This window comes from Coenobita brevimanus, chromosome 57 (genome assembly GCF_032717465.1).
Source record: "Coenobita brevimanus isolate Jiangsu-jjx chromosome 57, ASM3271746v2, whole genome shotgun sequence".
NCBI classification, from domain to species: domain Eukaryota; kingdom Metazoa; phylum Arthropoda; class Malacostraca; order Decapoda; family Coenobitidae; genus Coenobita; species Coenobita brevimanus.
The window spans coordinates 57,243,728-57,265,258 of NC_137010.1; the positions used below are offsets into that span (position 1 = coordinate 57,243,728).

A 21,531-nucleotide genomic window follows, 5' to 3' on the forward strand; every position below is an offset into this window, starting at 1 on the left:
ATTTCACTTAGGAAAGACTGTTTGTAATGAAGGGGTTAATGATGGCTGTATCTAACCCACATTCTAAAAAATCTCTCATAATAATGGTAAACAATAAAAAGACAACTACAAAAATACATTATTGTTGTGCAAGGGACAGCATGGTGGAATGATGAGGTGAAACAAGCTGTGGAACAAAAGACGAAGGCATATAGTAAATGGTTAGCGAGTAGAGGTAGGGGAGAAGATGAGAGAGAGAACAGAGAGGTATATGTGAGCAGGAGAAGGGAAGTGAAGAGACTGGTGAAGGAGAGTAAGAAGAAAGTGGATGAAGAGTTTGGGAGGAATCTGAGTGTGAAATGGAGGGAGAGTAAGAAATTGTTTTGGAAGGAGGTAAAGAAAGTAAGGCAGTGTGAAAGGGGAAATAGTAGGGGAGTGAAAGATAGGAATAACAGATTGTTGGTGGAGAAGAGAGAGAAATTGAGGAGATGGAAGGAGCACTTTGAGGATTTATTGAATGTAGAGAGTGAGAGCAGTGTGAGTATAAGTGGTTGGGGAATGGCTGGGAGAAGAAGAGATGAGAAGAGGGAGGAAGAGATCAGTAGGGTGAAAGTAGTGGAAGCAATGAAGAAGATCAAGATGGGAAAGGCCCCAGGAATTGATGGAGTGTGTGGTGAAATGCTGAGGTATGGGGGTGAGATTGTTGTGGAGTGGATATGGAAGTTGTGTAGATTGGCTTGGGAAGAGGGAAGGGTTCCAGAGGACTGGAAATCAGGTATAATTGTTCCTCTGTACAAAGGAAAAGGGGAGAGAGAAGTATGTGGTAACCATAGGGGTATTTGCCTTCTTAGTGTGACTGGTAAAATATATGGTAGAATACTCATTGACAGGGTTAGGCATATGACAGAGGGGCTAGTTGGAGAAGAACAAGGGGGATTTAGGAAGGGAAAAGGGTGTGTAGATCAGATATTTGTTCAAAGATGTTTAGTGGAGAAGTGTCTAGAGAAAGGAAAGAAAGTGTATGCTGCCTTCATGGACTTGGAGAAACCTTACAACAGAATAGATAGGCAAGGTATGTGGAAGGTATTACGAATATATGGAGTGGAGGGGAAATTGTTGAGTGCTGTGAAGAGTATGCATGAAGGAGCTAGGCCTACGGTGCGAGTGGATGGTGAGCTGAGTGAGTTCTTTGATCTCAATGTGGGACTGAAACAGGATTGTGTCTCCATGGCTGTTTAATATATACATGGATGGGGTTGTAAAGGAGGTGCAAGGTAGGGCAGTGGATGTGGGGGTGGCTCTAATGAATGAGGGTGAGATTTGGAAGATTCCGGTGTTCCTGATTACTGATGATACAGTATTGTTGAGTGAAGCTGAATGGGAGTTGCAAGAATTGGTGAATGAATTTGGGACAGTGTGTAGGAGGAGGAAGCTGAAAGTTAATGTAAACAAAAGTAAAGTTATGGTGTTTGAGAGGAATGATGTCACAGAGTGTACAGTGAGGTTGGATGGTGAGGATATGGAGAATGTGAGTGCATTCAAGTACTTGGGGAGTGTGATGAGTAAGGATGGAACTTTGGGGGATGAAGTGTGTGAAAGGGTACAGCAGGGAAGGAAGGTTGTTGGTTCACTGAAAGCAGTGATGAGAAATAGGGAGGTGAGTATGGAAGTTAAGAAGTCACTGTATAATAGTATTGTAATCCCTACCCTGACGTATGGAAGCGAGGCATGGACCTTGCAAGAGGGGAACAAGTCAAGAGTGAGAGCAGTGGAAATGAGTTACTTGAGAAGAGCATGTGGAGTGACATGGAGGGACAGGTTGACGAATGAAGAAGTGAAGGAACGTTGTGGGGTGGATGTGGATGTGGTTGAGAAAATTAGGAGAAATACACTGAGGTAGTTTGGACATGTGAAGAGAATGGAGAATGAAAGTCTGACTAAGAGGGTGTACGTGGGTGAGGTGGAGGGGGGGAGAGGGAGAGGTAGACCGAGGATGAGGTGGAGGGATGGAGTTGAGAGGTATATGAGGGAGGGGAGGTGAGTTGGGGGGGAGGGTAGTCAAATTGTGGGTGACAGAGCGACTTGGAGGCACTTTGTCTGCGGCCACCCTTTGCGGGATTAGGGCGTCGGGCTATAGATAGATAGACAGATAGTTGTGAAAGAGTTAGTGCATACCTCAAGTTCCTTTGTTTTCTCCGAGACAGCTGATTTCTCTGAGGCCTCCAACTGGTCTGAGAGATCTCTGAGTGATGAACGCAGCTTGTTGTTCTGCTCCAGTAGTTCCGCCGCGTCCCTGAATGTTACCAGATGCTCTGAGATTACGTCACTTGCCATGCTTAGTCTTCTGTTGGGGTCCTCTGCAGAAGGTAATACAATGTAATACTGTAATATCTAGTCATCTTTACAAAGCACATCCAGTACACCCTTATACAATGATACAACCCCTCAATACACAGTAAACCCTCAATATACCAAACCCTCTTTTAACAAATTTTGGTTTTAACGACCACCCTGAGCTGGTCAAACGTCATGTTCATTTGCCAGATTTTGTTCGGTAAAAGAATGGACGCATGGGAAACACCAGCCAGCGTGGCATCCACACACACACACACACACACACACACACACACACACACACACACACACACACACACACAGTAGAGATCAATACATCTGAAGGGAGAGTAATTGTAGCCAATTTGTACATGCCACCCAGATCAAACACATGGGAAAGAGACGAATATGACGACCTGGCAGAGAGTACACTTCAGAGTTTAAGAGCATTACTACATAAAATGGAAGAGAAATCAGAAAGAATTATACTAACTGAGGACTTCAATACAAATATAAATTGGAATACTCTAGATATAATAAGCCAAGAAAGCTGTTGGGACCAAAAGCTCCTGGATCTCGTGCAAGAGTTTTTCCTAACGCAACATGTGAGGGAAACCACCAGAAAAAGAGGACTTGATGTACCTTCAGTGCTAGATCTAATATTTACTAGGCAAGAAAATGATAATGACAATTTAATATATCACCCTCCATTCCGCAAATGTGGCCATGAAGTACTAAATTGCAACTTCAGAATAGCATATGACACAGTTAACAGCAATCTATCTATCTATCTATCTATCTATTGCCAGATGCCTCAATCCCGTTTGGGGTGGCCACAAACAAATCGCCTCCAAGTTGCCCTGTTCCCCGACATTTCACTGCCCTGCTCCCAACTCACCCCCCCTCTCTCATATACCTCTCCACCCCATCCCTCCATCTCATCCTCGGCCTCCCCCTCCCTCTTCCCCCCTCCACCTCACTCACATACACTCTCTTCGTCAGTCTTTCACCCTCCATGCTCTCCACATGGCCAAACCACCTCAGTGTGTTCCTCATAACATTTCCCATCACATCCACATCCACACCACAACGCTCCTTTATATCCTCATTCGTCAGCCTGTCTCTCCATGTGACTCCACAGGCTCCTCTTAAATAACTCATTTCCACTGCTCTCACTCTTGACTTGTGTCCTTCCAACAACGTCCAAGCTTCACTTCCATACGTTAGAGTTGGTATCACAATACTGTCATGTAGTAACTTTTTCACTTCCATGCTCACTTCCCTGTTTCTTATCACTGCTTTCAAGGAACCAGCAACCTTTCTTCCCTGCTGTACCCTTTCAAGCACTTCACCCTCCAAACCTCCATCCTTACTCATCACACTACCCAAGTACTTAAACGTACTCACATTTTCCAATACCTCACCATCCAACCTCGCTGTACATTCACTGACTTCACCTTTCTCAAAGACCATCACTTCACTCTTCCCTACATTCACCTTTAGGTTCCGTTTCATACACACTCTCCCAAACTCATCCACCAAGCCTTGGAGCTCCCCTTCAACTTCACTCAACAACACAGTATCATCTGCAAACAACAGTACAGGGAGTTTCCAAACACTATCCTCTCTCACCAAGGCCACTCCAACATCCACTATCCTACCTTGTACCTCTTTTATTACCCCATCCATGTACAGATGTAATCAAGTTTGGTAAAAGTGGAAAAAGACCTGATTGGGATTATACGTTAGGAAATAAAACCCTACACACATCAGAAAGAGAGAAGGACCTAGGTGTGATTATCAATAACAGACTATCTCCAGCTGACCACATCAGTGAGAAGGTACGGAACATGTATACTATCTATCTATTCTATCTATTGCCAGATGCCTCAATTCCGTTTGGGGTGGCCACAAACAAATCACCTCCAAGTCGCCCTGTTCCCCGCCATTTCACTGCCCTGCTCCCAACTCACACCCCCCTCTCTCATATACCTCTCCACCCCATCTCTCCATCTCATCCTCGGCCTCCCCCTCCCTCTTCCCCCCTCCACCTCACTCACATACACTCTCTTCGTCAGTCTTTCACCCTCCATCCTCTCCACATGGCCAAACCACCTCAGTGTGTTCCTCATAACGCTTCCTATCACATCCACATCCACACCACAACGCTCCTTTATATCCTCATTCGTCAGCCTGTCTCTCCACGTGACTCCACAGGCTCCTCTTAAATAACTCATTTCCACTGCTCTCACTCTTGACTTGTGTCCTTCCAACAATGTCCAAGCTTCACTTCCGTACGTTAGAGTTGGTATCACAATACTGTCATGTAGTAACTTTTTCACTTCCATGCTCACTTCCCTGTTTCTTATCACTGCTTTCAAGGAACCAGCAACCTTTCTTCCCTGCTGTACCCTTTCAAGCACTTCACCCTCCAAACCTCCATCCTTACTCATCACACTACCCAAATACTTAAACGTACTCACATTTTCCAATTCCTCTCCATCCAACCTCGCTGTACATCCACTAACTTCACCTCTCTCAAAGACCATCACTTTACTCTTCCCTACATTCACCTTTAGGTTCCGTTTCTTACACACTCTCTCAAACTCATCCACCAAGCCTTGCAGCTCCCCTTCTTCTTCACTCAACAACACAGTATCATCTGCAAACAACAGTACAGGGAGTTTCCAAACACTATCCTCTCTCACCAGGGCCACTCCAACATCCACTACCCTACCTTGTACCTCTTTTATTACCCCATCCATGTACAGATTGAACAACCATGGAGACATGACACATCCCTGTTTCAAACCAACTTTCAAAGAGAAAAATTCACTTTGTTCAACATCCACATGCACTGCAGCCTTCGCACCATCGTACATACTCTTCACAGCATTCAATAACTTCCCGTCTACTCCATATATTCTTAACACTTTCCACAATCCTTGTCTATCCACCCTGTCATATGCTTTCTCCAAATCCATGAAAGCCGCATACAACTTCTTTCCCTTCTCTAGAAACTTTTCCACTAAAGATCTAAGAATGAATATCTGATCTACACAACCTCTTCCCTTCCTAAAGCCTCCCTGTTCTTCTCCAACTAATTTCTCTGTTCTTTCTCTAACTCTGTCTATAAGTATCCTACCATACACTTTTCCTATTATACTAAGAAGACAAATGCCCCTATGATTACCACACACTTCTTTTTCCCCTTTTCCTTTGTACAAGGGAATAATTATACCTGACTTCCAATCCTCCGGGACTCTACCTTCCTCCCAGGCCAAACTGCACATCTTCCACATCCATTCTACTACTATCTCTCCCCCATGCTTCAGCATTTCACCACACACTCCATCAATTCCTGGGGCTTTCCCCGATTTAACTTTCTTCATTGCTTCCACAACTTCTATCCTACTGATTTCTTCCTGTCTTCTCACCTCCCTCCTTCTCCCAGCCATTCCCCAGCCACTTATACTCGCATTACTTCCATCCTTTACGTTCAACAATTCCTTAAAGTGTTCTCTCCATCTGCTCACTTTTTCTCCCTTCTCCACTAGTAATCTACCATTTTTATCTTTCACTCCCCTGCTAACTTCACTTCCACCCTGTCTTACTCTTTTCACTTTTCTCCAGAACACTGAGTGTAAAGTGGAGGGACTGTAAGAAAATGTTCTGGAAAACATGTATACACTGCTTGCAAATATGAGAATAGCATTCACATACATAAATGAAGACATGCTAAGAAGGATAATAACATCATTCATTAGACTAACCCTGGAATATGCATCAGTAGTCTGGAGTCCTCATCTCAAAAAACACATAGATAAGATTGAAAAAGTTCAAAGGGCCGCTACAAGATGGGTACCAAGTTTAAGGGACCTAAGCTACGAAGAAAGACTAAATAAACTGAATCTACCAACACTACAGGAGCGAAGGAAAAGAGGTGACATGATATTGCTATATAAGTGCATATCAGGGAAGGAGAAAATAGACATAAATGATTACTTAACATATGGAGAAGCATCAGCAAGAGGACACTGCAAAAAACTGCATAAGAAGAGAGGTGATAAAGACGTAAGGAAATTCAGTTTCCCAAACAGAGCAATTGATCAATGGAATGCACTACCGAATGAAATAGTGTGTGCCAAAACAATTCACAAATTCAAGGATATGTACGATAAATATGGTTTAAGACACGGGTCAGTACGAGCTTGACTCATTCCAGTAAAGATACAATTAGGTAAGAACACACACACACACACACACACACACACACACACACACACACACACACACACACACACACACACCTGCACTCCACATCCCACAGAATGCCACATTAGTCTCTCAATAACCAACATTGTAAGAGAAGCCATAAATAAAGCATTCATTGAGAAAAAGAGCCATTTAGACCTAGCTGTATGTTACTGAGTATGACTGTATGGCCAAACAACACTCTATATTTAATGATCTTTGTTTGGTAAAAGCCACAACACCTGGGAACTTACCAAACAGTATGGTGTTCAGCATTAACGTCAAGAGTCTGGTACCAATTACAGTAATCACTCCAATATCCGGATCAATAGAGCCATCGGTAGGTTCGGATATTGGTTTTGTCCGGATATTGGGCCCCAGCTTATGGACTTGTACTTACGGACCCTAACACAGAGAAACACCTATACAACTCCCTCCGGACATGCATAGCACCTATTTAACACCCAAATCACACCAATAAGGCACATAAATGACTGAAATAAATGCAATAGACACATAAAATGTGGGTTTAGAAGTATGTTCATACATTAATAAACATTCTGGTACTTATGGACTCTAACCGAACCTAACCTAACCGAACCTAACCGAACTCTGAAAAACCCATTCCTACTGCACATGCATGAGGTAAGTTTAGTATGGAAAGAAGTACAGTATGACACTTTCTGGTAAGTATAGTATGGGAAAAAATACAATATGAAACATTCTGGTAAATATAGTATGGAAAATAGTACAACATGAAACATTTTGGCTACTTACAGCAAGTCCCTGGCCACCTCGATGAATAACCGCCTCCTCTCGGACTCTGACAGTAAGAACGATTTCCTGAAGCACTTGCACTACACTCTTCCTGAAGTCTTGCACTGAACTTAGTCACTAACACACAGAAGTCCGTTCTTTTCACAGTGTTCACTTTAGTCCAAATAATGTTCCATTAAATTTAAGTGTTGCACATTAACTTTTCCCAAGTTTTTTTAAGTTTCCAAAGCCAAAACAAAGAAGGTTAGTTACGTTAAATTTCTTTTCTACTTAGTCTTTTCTCCCAACTTGAAAACCTTAACACAACACACCGTTTTTTTCACTGCACAACACTCAAAATTCCCGTGTGGTCTAGTGGAGAAGTTCTTGCTGTTTATTCACTGTCAGAGCCCGAGAGTATCACTGGCAGGCGTCCAAGGGGTGCATCGGTGGGTAGTGGTGATGGCGTACCGACTACAGAAGACTCTGAAGACAGCCGCAAACTCACGTCGAGCGGTGACTCCACTGTAGCTGATGTGCTGGGCTGTGGCTCGGAGCATGAGGGCCTGTCTTGGGGAGGCAACGGAGTGGAACCAGGGCTTGGCACAGCGGGGGTCACGGGCCTGAAAAAACTGTCAATCGTTGACTGGACGCAAGGACCGACGATTCTGGCGATTGATGATGCGCTGCCGGAAAGCACGCACTTCCTCCACGAGTCCCAAGGGCCCCATCTCCCTGTCGCAGTCCGGGTGTTCCAGGTAGTCTAGGACGAACTCTAGATGTTCCCGGAGTGCGCTCAGCTTGGGGATGGCTGGAGTAGTGTCCTGCTGGGCGGAGTCTGCATCATCATCGCCTTCGTCGTCGGAATCTTCAAGTTCGGGACTGACACCAGCAACCGAAGACGCGATCTCGATATCAGACAACGTCTGATACCCAGGATCGCCCTCGTCGTCGTCCAACCACTCACGAACATCGTCCACATCAACATCATCGCCGTGCGTACGTAGCCGTGCATGGAAGTCATCCACGTCAAACCCTAGGAAATCGTACTCCACATCTGTTCCGAGAAGCAGACGAGACCAACCATTTTCAAGAGTTTTCACAGGGACTTCCTTCCATGCACTAGCCCAGTTGTACAGCGCAGACTTGATGTTGTAGCGGCGAAGGTTTTCCAAAGTCCGCTTGCCTCGAGTGTCACGTCCTTCCCTGCGCTCGTCCTCGTCCTCGAGAACCACCATCACCTCGTCCAGGAACTTCCGACGGTACAGGCGCTTTGTTGCCACGATCACTCCTTGGTCCATTGGTTGAATGAGAGCAGTCGTATTAGGTGGCAGAAACATGCACCTAATACGGCCATTCTCAGCAACCAAGTCCTTGTCGCACGGGTGGGCAGGTGCATTGTCGAGGAGAAGGAGAGCCTTTACCTGGTCGCGAGGAATTCCCAGTGTCTTCGTCTGGTAATGTATGACCTCCTTGACGAAGTGATGGTGAAACCAGTCTTTGAAAATCACAGCTGTGAACCATGCTTTCAAAGAATGGTACCATACGACAGGAAGGACATCCATCACCCCACGAAGGCACCGAGGCTGCTTTGCACGGCCAACAATAACGGGCTTAAGCCGGTGCATGCCGTTAGCATTGGCACAACACAAAGCAGATATCCGTTCCTTAGAAAGCTTGCGGCCAGGTACACGCTTCTCCGTCTCATCGGCGAGAGTGTTCGTTGGCACCGAGCGATAGAATAGGCCAGTTTCGTCAGCGTTATAGACTTGACCGAGAGTGAGGCCCTCCCTGTCGATCAAGCCTTTCACCTTGTGCCGAAACTCGTCCACTCCATCCTCGTTAGCGTCCAATGCTTCGCCATGTGCTTTACGGTTAGTAAGGCCATGTCGCAACTTGAACGCGAAGAGCCAACCCTCGGATGCCTTGAAGTCTAGGGCGTCGTGAAGCCTTGCAAACTTCTCAGCAGCAGCCTTCAGCTCCGTTCCACGTACCATCACACCAGCTGCACGTTGCTGTCGATACCAAATCAACGTGGAGCGGTCGATCTCTGCATACTTGGGAGTAAACATAACCTTCCTCTCCACGTTGCGTTTGCTTCTCGACGAGAAGTCAGCCGTGTACTGCATGAGCTTGTCTCGGGAACGCTTGATATCAAACAAAGTCGACCGGGCCAGGTTGAACTCGCGGAGAATGCGAGAGGAAGACCAACCCGCATCAACCTTCTCCAATATCTCCCGTTTCTTCTCCAGAGTCAACACCACTCTCTTCCTTTTCTCAGGAGGCGGGGCCATCATCACACACACTAAGAGTAGGGCAGAGAGCAGCAGGAGGCCTTGCAGCAAGTACGGCACCACCACAAAAGCGAGCACGTGGGCAGCCATGACGAAGAGCGCAGGTCCAGTCGCGGTGAGAGACAGGCGGGAAGTGGGGAGGATGCAGCGGCGCTCTATCGGACATCGGAGGAATGACGAACCAAAACAATGCTCTCACGCGGCGCGCGCGGCAAGTTCAAATTACGGACGGCAAAAAATCGGTTTTTTTTCCAATTTTTTTGGATTTTCGGACCATTTTGGGAATGTTTGATCCCAGGACGATAAGGTTCGGTTAGTGGGGATGTTCGGTTATTGGGCGTCCGGATATTAGAGTGATTACTGTAGTTTGTTATATCAAGGGTTTACTGTACAATCATTCACTTAGATGATCAATACGGACATTTTTTCTTCCACCACTTTTTTTTTTTTGGCTTATACAATTGTTTTTCTCACTTATATGACTGCTACAACACCCTATTCATTGAGCAACTGGCATTAAAAAATGCATCGCAGCCATGACACAAGGGTGTGTTATACAACAGTGATCTTAGGCTGGTATTCTTACACAGTACGGAGGCTTTCTAGCACTATTTCCTTTGCCATTTTGTCTTGCTTTTTACAACCTAACATTCTCTCATGTGTTTTTTATAATTTTTTTATTGATGAGTTTGTAGACAAGAAATTTATATGCCATTTGTGGAAGTAAATTGGTAAGAATGGTACATGGGAGCCTTCTAAACTGATGATAATACCAGTCTTTGTTTTGGTTAGTAATCACAAAGTATTTAGTAATGTTTGCTTCATCATTCCTTCAGCCTGTGGGTGACTCTACACTGAGTGACAAGCCAAATGGTTTCCTGTACACCAGGAAAGCATTTACTACGCTGGGTGGTAACCATATAACCAGATTTTGGTGCCTGGTGGTTTTAGTGGGTAATTATTTACGCTCCAATCGGATTGAGCCGGTGAAGGTTTATATCCAAGGGGTGATTGGCTGCTCATGTAATACCACTCTGGGATGGGTAAGGCTGGTCACTCTCATCTTAAATGTCAGGACCAACTGCCTAGCCCCGGGCTCCTACGCTCCTCAAGTGGCAATGTAGGATTGAATGATGGATGGATGGATGCTTCATCACATACAAAGCATCTAACTGAATAATCTTAATGTTACCAGAGCTTAATCATCATTAAGTACTTTGTAATCATCATGACATCATTTTATTCTCACAAAGTACTATGTGATCTTAGTTTCTTTTCGTCATCACAGTCACATCTACAACTGTGGACTAGAAGATCAATAGTATGTTGAGTCCCTAGATTTGAAGAAAATAATTTCTGTATGTCAAGTGTACCAGTCAGCTACATTTTAGGGGGAGAATAGCTGACTGTTTAGAAGCAGGACTTCAAGCAGGTTTTGTGATGTGAGGGGCTGCGTTATGGCAAAGACAAGGTGAACTGTCTGTGAGCTGTGTTTTCTGTGTATTGTTGTCAAGCCAGATGAACTAGCAAGGTGAACTTATGTCTCGCAAAGAAGGATAATTTCTGTTGGATGAATGCTTAGCAAGGGTTCATGGACAATGTTGTTTGGGTGAAGGTTTTATCTGCTTGTGGTGGCTATGTGGCTGGATGTAAGTCTGTGTAGAAGATAGGCAGACAGCAACACGTGCCTCTTCAAGAAGGGCAATTTTACTATGGAATGAATGTCTCGTGGAGATCAATGAAGGATGCTGTTTGGCTGATGGTTCTGGATGGCAGGTGTGGTTATTTACTTGTGCAAATGTTTGAGCAGAAAAGAAACTGAAAAACACACACACATAATGGTAGCCTTGTACTCTAATGGAAGGGCAGTTTCTGTGGGACATATGTTTGGTGGGGGTTCATGAAGGATGCTGTTTGAAAGTTTTGAATGGTAGTGGTGGTTATGTGTGTGCATGGAAAGTGGAGAAACAGGCAGCTACATATGTCTCTCTGGAAAGAGCTATTTTGTGTGTGATAAGTACTCAAATGCAATGACGCTGACTGCCTTAAGTTTCCTGGAAGGTTGTGGTAATGTTTTAGAGACAGACAGACTGGCTAAAGATTTGGATGGCTGTGGTGGCTACATATTTGTGTTTATAAGTAAGACAAGACCACAAGTATGTACTGTACTCATGTCTCTCTGGGATGGGCAGTTTCTGTTGGATAAATGCCTGGTGGGAGTTAAAGAAAGATGCTGTTTGGCTGGAGGCTTTGAATGGCTATGGGGCTATTTGTTTGTGTATAAAAGGATCATATTCTGAGAGATACTGAATGCTTTATAACAGCATTTCCTTGTTCAAATCAGTCTGCACATTACACCTCAGTATCCTCTTGAATATTACTGATGTAAACAATGGTAATATTAAAACAATCTGATAAAATACATGAGAATGGTAAGGTGATCTGTGCAAACTACTATGGGTTTCAGAGGCCATGTCCCACTGTTTTTCGGGAATAACTTATCAACAAACAGTTGGATCAGTATTAATTTCTGGCAGAGCTTGTTGCACACCATGCCCTAATTTACAGTGATATAGTGCATTACCAAATGTGGAGAAATATCGTAACTCACTTGTCCCTGACAAGTGATGCTAAAGTCCCACCTTCATGACGAGGAAATGGACAAGGGTTCCATGATGTTGGTCAGTAGGCTCCACCCACCCCTTCAGCTCTCTCCCGCCCCTACCCCCCCTCCATTCCCACCCCTCTCTCTAAAATCAACACTATGGCCAATAGCATTTGCCTTATACATATATTAATGAGGCATGCATTATGCGTTATTATATTTGTAAATCTTTATTCAAGAGTGACAGGTGACCTGCAGTAAAGGCAAGAGTAGGGTAGGATGGTGGGTGATAACGACCAGGATTGGTGGGACTGCAGTGGTGTGAGGGTCTTCAGGTTTTGTGTGATTTTGTAGTGGATTTTTTTGTTCCAATACAGCATCTATTGCAAGATAGTGCTTGTCTTGTCAGTCTGTGTTTGTAGTCAAGTGGAATGGGACAGTTGAGGCCTGGTCATCTGTTACAGGTTGGGTATGGGTCGGGAAATGAAAAGGGTGGAAATATGGCCAGGGAGGAAGGGTAGTGTAGGTTAACTACGTTGAGGGAGATGTTGGCGAAAATAAAACACACACACACACACACACACACACACACACACACACACACACAAAAACGGCGGAGACTGGGGGACAATGCTCCTACATCACCCCCCTTTCTCACACACAGTTACCAGACATGCATTTGCATTATATATTACAGAATCACTGCCATAGGCCTCATATTGGTTGGTTCGAACCTGTGGTGAGGTGTACTGCTGTAAGACCTCTTCACAAGTGAAAAACATACACACACACACACACACACACACAACACCTGAAGACCCTCACACCATTGCAGTCCCACCAATCCTGGTCGTTATCACCCACCACCCTACCCTACTCTTGCCTTTACATCAGGTCATCTGTCACTCTTAAATAAAGATTTACAAATATAATAACGCATAATGCATGCCTCATTAATATATGTATAAGGCAAATGCTACTGGCCGTAGTGTTGATTTTAGAGAGTGAGAGAGAATGGGGGGATGGGGGTGGGGGCGGGAGAGAGCTGAAGGGGTGGATGGAGCCTACTAACCAACGTCACAGAACTCTTGTCCGTTTCCTTGTCATGAAGGTGGGACTTTAGCATCACTTGTCAGGGACAAGTGCGTTATGGTATTTCTCCACATTTGATAATCACTATATATATCACCGAAAATTAAGGCAAGGTGTGCAACAAGCTCTGCCTGAAATTCATACTGATCCAACTGTTTGTTGATAAGTTATTCCTGAAAAATAGTGGGACATGGCCTCTGAAACCCATAGTAAATAATTAAGACAGAGGTATGAGAAAGCCCCCCAAGCTCAAAAGAATATGGTCCCTTTACATTTCCATATGAAAGACAACCATACAGTAAGACATTCATAACCATACAGCAAGATATTCACTCACTTTGTATGGGTGGAGGAGGCAGACCAGCTCGTGCGGCCTCAACCTGTGTAACCAGAACTGCCACCTGCCGGCTGACGTCCTTCAACTGCACCTCCAGACGCTGATTCTCACGCTCCAGGTACTCTTTACGGCGTACTGCTTCATCGCTCATAATACGCTGAAATGAACACAACAGCAATTTTGGGAATCATTTCACATAAGCCTCCTTCACTTCATTATCATTATACTTCTCCTTGTCCTCCTCCTGCTCATCATCATCATCCTTCTCTTCCTCCTCCACTTTATTTCCCAGTCACCATTAAAAAAATAAAAAAAAATAAAAAATCACCTGATGGATCTGGACCACTCCCACTCTGTACCATCATCCACTCACTTGATGCAGTGTGCCTACTTCTTCCTTCACCTTTATTTTATTTTTCTTAATGTCTGCCTTCCCCTCTGCCTGTTTCTCCCATTCTTCCTGTCACTTTTCACATTCTTCCTGTCACTTTTCAGTACTCTTCTTTCCACTTCAAGTGGCTCTACATTGAGTAACAAGCCTAATGGCTTTCTGTAACTCAAGAAACCATTTATGACGCTGGGTTGTTGTTGTTGCTGATAAACTCTTATCACTCTAGCCAAGTAGACCCATTTACTGTAGAAAAGCAGCCACCCCTGCAAGGCTGTCCTGCGCAGTGAACTGATGCTCCCTTGCGGTTGACAACACATCAGCACAGCAAGATGCAGGAAATAGTGTGGAGGTTTGGTTCCCGGATGGATGCCACATTTGCATCTCTCCATCTAGTTACCATGGGCAACACAACAGGCTTCACTTCATCCCACATTATTATTATGTGGTTCCCAACTAGCATTGTAAATGATTTCCTGGGTTACAGTGAACCATTAGGCTTGTCACTGATTGTAGCGCCACCTGAAGTGGAAAGAAGAGTAATAAAAATGAGACAAAGGAAAGGGAAAAACAGGAAGAGGAAAGGACATATACAGATAGAATGAGAAAGGGGAAAGAAGTAGGCAGCACTACATCATGAATGAATGATGGTCGCCAACACCTACCCACCACTAAAAAGCTGGGTGGTAATCATATACTCTACTAAATTACGGGGTGATGTGGAGCCTCTGTTAGCGGGTGGAGATGCAAATATGGCATCCACCCAGGAACCAAACCTCCACGCTATTCCCCATCCCTTGCTGTGGTAAGGTACTTTCTGCAGCAAGGATACATCAATTCACTATACAGGTGACTGCTTATCTGTAGCTGATGGGTCTGCCTGGCCATGGACTGGGGTTATTCAGCAACAGAGCTACACCATCTATCTATTGCCAGACACCTTAATCCCATACAGGGTGGCCACAAACAAATCGCCTGCACATCACTCTGTCCCCCGTCATTTCACTGCCCTGCTCTCAGATCACACCCCCCTCTCATATACCTCTCCACTCCATCCCTCCATCTCATCCTTGGCCTTCCCCTCCCTCTCTCCCCTTCCATCTCACTCACATACACTCTCCTCATCAGTCTCTCACTCTCCATCCCCTCCACATGGCCAAACACAACTACAAAAAAATGCACACAATAAATACACAACAATACACAACACAAAAATACATGACACTAACAAATGCGTTATGCCACCAGCCCCACCCACCTGCTTCTCCCGCGCCTCCATGGCCTCCTCCAGCTGTTTGGTCAGGGCAGTGATGGTCTCCAGGGACTTGTGGTGGTCCTCACGCTGCTTCTTGATGACTGGCACGCGCTCCTCAATCTCCTGTTGGTGGAGGGAAAAGGATGGGGTTTTAGTAAGTTTGAAAGACCAAGAATTTATAAATGTACAGCATTATGGAAGGTATATTCTTAGGTAGACCTTTGACAGACAGACACAGACAGACAGAAGGAAACATTTATCTATCTACTGCCCAACGCCCCAATCCTGCAAAGGGTGGCTGAAGACAAAATGCCTCCAAGTCACTCTGTCACCCACCATTTGACTGCCCTCCCCCCAACTCACTCCCGCCTCCCTCATATACATAAATAGATTAATAAACAGACAGCCTGAATGATAGATAGATCCTTACCCTGTTTCTTGATAATCCGTGTGAAGAAAGGAGAGGAGAAAAACAGAAGAGAGTAACAAAGAGAAGGACACAGAAGATGAGAGGCATGGAAGGTGAATGAGTGAGTGAGAGGAGATGAGAAGGGCTGAAGACAGTAACAAAGAGAAGAGCAAGGAAGATGAGAGGCATGGAAGGTGAATGAGTGAGTGAGAGGAGATGAGAAGGGCTGAAGAGAGTAACAAAGAGAAGGGCAAGGAAGATGCGAGGCATGGAAGGTGAATGAGTGAGAGATGAGAAAAGCAGAGTAACAAAGAGAAGGGCAAGGAAGATGAGAGGCATGGAAAGTGAACGAGTGAGACTGTGAGTATAATGAACAGGAAAAAAAAACAAAGTTACCTGTAGTATCTGGTCCACATATCTCTTAAGGCTCTTGTTCTCCTCCTCGGTGGCCATGAGCTTATCGGAGACGGTGAGGTACTCGGAGTAGAGCTGGGTAAGGCTCAGGCCCCGATTCACAAGCTCACTGGCTGCACTGGCTGACGGGGAGAGCTCATCCAGGTCATTGCTCCCTGTATGGTATGGAATATGATGAGCTTTATTTTTTTGAAGTTTGGTGGGTTGCTCTTACATCTATCTCCCTACTTATCTATCATATCTTTCTATCTACCTTATATATCTATTAGCCAGAAGCCCTAATCCTGGAAGGTGTGGCCACAAATAAAACTGCCTCCATGTCAAATATACTTTCTATTTGCCTCTTTCTTTACTGGTGCTATGGGTGTGCTATGTTACAATAACAGACAGTACTTGCAGTCTTCCAGCTCTACCCTTAACATTTTGAATAATAATAATAATAATAATAATAATAATAATAACACAGTAACAGTGGTAGTAGTAGCAGTAAGAGTAGTGGCAGTGGTTGTAATAGTAACAGTAGTAGTAGTAATAGTAGTAGCGGTAGTAGTACAGTAGTTGTAGAAATAATACAGGTGGGTCCTTTTATAAGAGTGGGATATGTTGATGGAAGTCTGCTCAGATGATGGAAACTTGTATTAAAAAAAAAAAAAAGGGGGGGGAGGGGGGAGGAATCATGAACTTCGTATAACAGAGCATAAGAGTATAGTGGAAGAAAGATTGGGAAGGTATGAGCTAGAGCAGATGGAAGGGGTGGAAGACGTATGTAAGATATTCACGGAAGAGATAAGCGCAGCGTGTGAGGCGGTTTGTGGAATGAGGAGGAGATGCAAGGGTGTGCAAGGGACAGCATGGTGGAATGATGAGGTGAAACGAGCTGTGGAACAAAAGAAGAAGGCATATGGTGAATGGTTGGTGAGTAGAGGTAGGGGAGAAGATGAGAGAGAGAAGAGAGAGGTATATGTGAGCAGGAGAAGGGAGGTTAAGAGACTGGTGAAGGAGAGTAAGAAGAAAGTGGATGAAGAGTTTGGGAGGAATCTGAGTGTGAAATGGAGGGAGAGTAAGAAATTGTTTTGGAAGGAGGTAAAGAAAGTAAGGCAGTGTGAAAGGGGAAATAGTAGGGGAGTGAAAGATAGGAATAATAGATTGTTGGTGGAGAAGAGAGAGAAATTGAGGAGATGGAAGGAGCACTTTGAGGATTTGTTGAATGTAGAGAGTGAGAGCAGTGTGAGTATAAGTGGTTGGGGAATGGCTGGGAGAAGAAGAGATGAGAGGAGGGAGGAAGAGATCAGTAGGTCGGAAGTAGTGGAAGCGATGAAGAAGATTAAGCTGGGAAAGGCCCCAGGAATTGATGGAGTGTGTGGTGAAATGCTTAGGTATGGGGGTGAGATTGTTGTGGAGTGGATATGGAAGTTGTGTAGATTGGCTTGGGAAGAGGGAAGGGTTCCAGGGGATTGGAAATCAGGTATAATTGTTCCTCTGTACAAAGGAAAAGGGGAGAGAGAAGTATGTGGTAACCATAGGGGTATTTGCCTTCTTAGTGTGACTGGTAAAATATATGGTAGATTACTCATTGATAGGGTTAGGCATATGACAGAGGAGCTAGTTGGAGAAGAACAAGGGGGATTTAGGAAGGGAAAAGGGTGTGTAGATCAGATATTTGTTCTAAGATGTTTAGTGGAGAAGTATCTAGAGAAGGGAAGGAAAGTGTACGCTGCCTTCATGGACTTGGAGAAAGCTTATGACAGAATAGATAGGAAAGGTATGTGGAAGGTATTAAGAATATATGGAGTGGAGGGGAAATTGTTGAGTGCTGTGAAGAGTATGTACGAGGGAGCTAGGGCTACGGTGCGAGTGGATGGTGAGCTGAGTGAGTTCTTTGATCTCAATGTGGGACTGAAACAGGGGTGTGTAATGTCTCCATGGCTGTTTAATATATATATGGATGGGGTCGTAAAGGAGGTACAAGGTAGGGCAGTGGATGTGGGGGTGGCCCTAATGAATGAGGGTGAGATTTGGAAGCTTCCGGTGTTGCTGTTTGCTGATGATACAGTATTGTTGAGTGAAGATGAATGGGAGTTGCAAGGTTTGGTGAATGAATTTGGGACAGTGTGTAGGAGGAGGAAGCTGAAAGTTAATGTAAACAAAAGTAAAGTTATGGTGTTTGAGAGGAATGAAGTCACAGAGTGTGCAGTGAGGTTGGATGGTGAGGATATGGAGAATGTGAGTGCATTCAAGTACTTGGGTAGTGTGATGAGTAAGGATGGAACTTTGGGGGATGAAGTACGTGAAAGGGTACAGCAGGGAAGGAAGGTTGTTGGCACACTGAAAGCAGTGATGAGAAATAGGGAGGTGAGTATGGAAGTTAAGAAGTCACTGCATGATGGTATTGTGATCCCTACCCTGACGTATGGAAGCGAGGCATGGACCTTGCAAGAGGGAAACAAGTCAAGAGTGAGAGCAGTGGAAATAAGTTACCTGAGAGGAGCATGTGGAGTGACATGGAGGGACAGGTTGACGAATGAAGAAGTGAAGGAACGTTGTGGGGTAGATGTGGATGTGGTTGAAAAGATTAGGAGAAATACACTGAGGTGGTTTGGACATGTGGAGAGAATGGAGAATGAAAGACTGACTAAGATGGTGTATGTAGGTGAGGTGGAGGGAATGAGAGGGAGAGGTAGACCGAGGATGAGGTGGAGGGATGGAGTTGAGAGGTATATGAGGGAGGGGGGGGTGAGTTGGGGGGGGTGAGTTGGGGGGAGGGGAGTCAAATGGTGGGTGACAGAGTGACTTGGAGGCGTTTTGTCTGCGGCCACCCTTTGCGGGATTAGGGCGTCGGGCTATAGATAGATAGATAGATAGAAAATAAGGTTGCGTTAACTGAGCTTGCTGGCATCACCAACTTTGGGTCAAAATTGCCCATTCTTGCGTCACTGGTTTCTCGTACAGCAGATGCTCATATAACGAGACCTGCCTGTAATAATAATCCATCCATCCATCATCCAATCCTATGTTGCCTCATAAGGAGTGTAGGAGCCCTGGGCTAGGCAGGTTGGTCCTGACATTTAAGATAAGAGTGACCAGCCTCACTTATCCCTGAGTGGCATTACGTGAGCAATAAACCCAACCATCCCTTGGATATAAACCTACACAGGCTCAATCCAATTGCAGTGCCTTAACCCTTTAACCGCGGGTGTCATTCCAGAATGACATTGCAAAAACTGGACCAAACCACGGGTGTCATTCTCGAATGTTTGTGAATATTTTGAATACCCCGTGTTTTTTCCGTGCGCCAATTGTTTCAAGGGAGAGTAGCTATTAAGTTCTTTCACTCCAGCCGACCCCCACCTCCCCCCCCCCCCTGGGGCCCCACCTCCCACCCCCTGGGCCCCCCACCCCACCCCGGACCAAACACACATCAGTATCTGTCCAGCTGTGTGAGTGAGAACATTGCTGATGTGGCAGTGAAGTGCGGGCAATTACAGTGCCTTTTACCTGCCTCAGTGAACACAGAGTGGGTTTTTATCGTATGTGCAGTGTTCATATATGTTTATAGTATTATTATCAGAATGAGGTTGGCATTTGGTAATGGTGTGTGAGCGAAAAATAGTGATTACAACACCGCTGATGTAGCAATGAAGTGCGGGTAATTACAGTGCCTTTTACCTGCCTCAGTGAACACAGAGTGGGTGTTTATCGTATATGCAGTGTTCATATATGTTTATAGTATTATTATCAGAATGAGGTTGGCATTTGGTAATGGTGTATGAGCGAAGGTAATGGTGTGTGAGCGAAAAATAGTGATTTTAGATCGTTCACTTCTAATGGCACTGCCCATCCAGTGATAGTCAACGAAATCATGAAACCTACATCATTGCAAAGCCGAAGGTTAGTACTTTCTAATGGTACTTTATTTTTCGCTCTAGATTTATTCTGTGCAGAATTATAAAGGTTTAAAGTTTGTTTACATTTTGGTCGAAACCCCCGCGGGAGAGGCCAGTCGGGGCAAAACAATGCCTGCGGTTAAAGGGTTACTTACCCACTAAACCACCAGGCGCCATAATTTAGTTTTATAGTTACCACCCAGCATAGTAAATGGTTTCCTGGTGTACAGGAAACCATTTGGCTTGTCACTCAGTGTACAGTCACCCAAAGGCAGAAGGAAGAGGAAAGAATGAAGGAAAGAAAGACAAAAGAGGGAATGTAAAGTCACCCGTAGGCAGAAGACAGAGGAAAGAATGAAGGAAAGAAATAGAAGAGGAAGGATGGAAGAGAGGAAAGGGCAAACACCCAAAGTAGGACGACATTGAGTGAGTGGATGGTGACAGCCCCCACCTACCACTAAGATAATAATTCAATCATTCATTCATTCATCATCTAATCCAGTGCTGCCCCATGGGGCGCATGGGAGCCCGGGGCTAGGTCCTGATCCTGACATCTAAAATGAGAGTGACCAGCCTCACTCATCCCTGACTGGCATTACATGAGCAATACTGTAAACTCCAACCACCCCTTGGATACAAACCTGTACCGGCTCAATCCAATTGGAGCGTCTTAATTATCCGCTAAACCACCAGGCACAAAATCTGGTTATATGGCTACCACCCAGCATGATAAATGGCTTCTTGGTGTACAGGAAACCATTTGGCTTCTCACTCAGTGCAAAGTCACCATAGACAGAAGGAAGAGGAAGAATAAAAGAAGAAGAGACAGAAGAGAACATAAGGAAAGAAGGAAGAGTGGAAAGGGTAGGCACCCAAGAGCAGCATTACATCGAGTGCGTGGATGGAGAGTGCCCCCACCTACCACTTTAATAATATTAAAAAAAAACCTACCTCTATTTGCACTGGCCTGTAGGAGTAGATTGACCTTATCCAACTCCTCCTTCAGCTCCTTGACCAGGTTTGTGGACTGTAGTAAAGCCTCGGCATTGTCCTCATCAGCCTTGGCCTTGGCTCGTTCCAGCGCCCCATACTGCTGGCTGGCCTCATTCAGCAGTTTGCGTAGCTCCTCCACTGCTCGTTCCAGCTCTGCCGCTCTCTCCTTCTCATTTTCAGTTGATCCTGGAGTTATACATACACATTATGCCCACTCACATACACATACTCTTGACTGGTTACATTAAACAGTCTGAGCAACTCTTCCACTGCTCCTTCCAACTCTGTTGCTCACTCTCTCTCATTCTTGGCTGACCCTGGTTTTATAAACATGCAGTAAGCCCTCATACACATACTACTGACTGGCCACGTTCAGCAGTTTGCATAGCTCCACTGCTCTTTCTCCCTCTGCTATACATTCCTTTTTGGTCTCAGCTAATCCTGGAGATATTCTGTACATAAATTTACATAAAGGAGAGTAAAGTCCACAAACACATAAATGACACAGCCTACCAGCTAGCCTTGTTCAGCAGTTTT

The 21,531-nt window shown here is 44.9% G+C and overlaps 1 protein-coding gene across 1 annotated transcript in view; it reads right to left on the reverse strand.

Annotated features, from left to right (window-relative positions):
- The window catches only part of LOC145402040 (nucleoprotein TPR-like), a 92,050-nt gene that overhangs the window by 55,215 nt on the left and 15,304 nt on the right, over positions 1-21,531 (reverse strand). The window contains exons 7-11 of the mRNA XM_080274137.1: positions 20,953-21,180; positions 16,100-16,272; positions 15,298-15,417; positions 13,652-13,808; positions 2,155-2,336 (exon numbers count right to left, since the gene is read on the reverse strand). Of these exons, the coding sequence (XP_080130263.1) occupies positions 2,155-2,336; positions 13,652-13,808; positions 15,298-15,417; positions 16,100-16,272; positions 20,953-21,180 (860 nt within the window). The remainder of the gene's footprint in view (positions 1-2,154; positions 2,337-13,651; positions 13,809-15,297; positions 15,418-16,099; positions 16,273-20,952; positions 21,181-21,531) is intronic.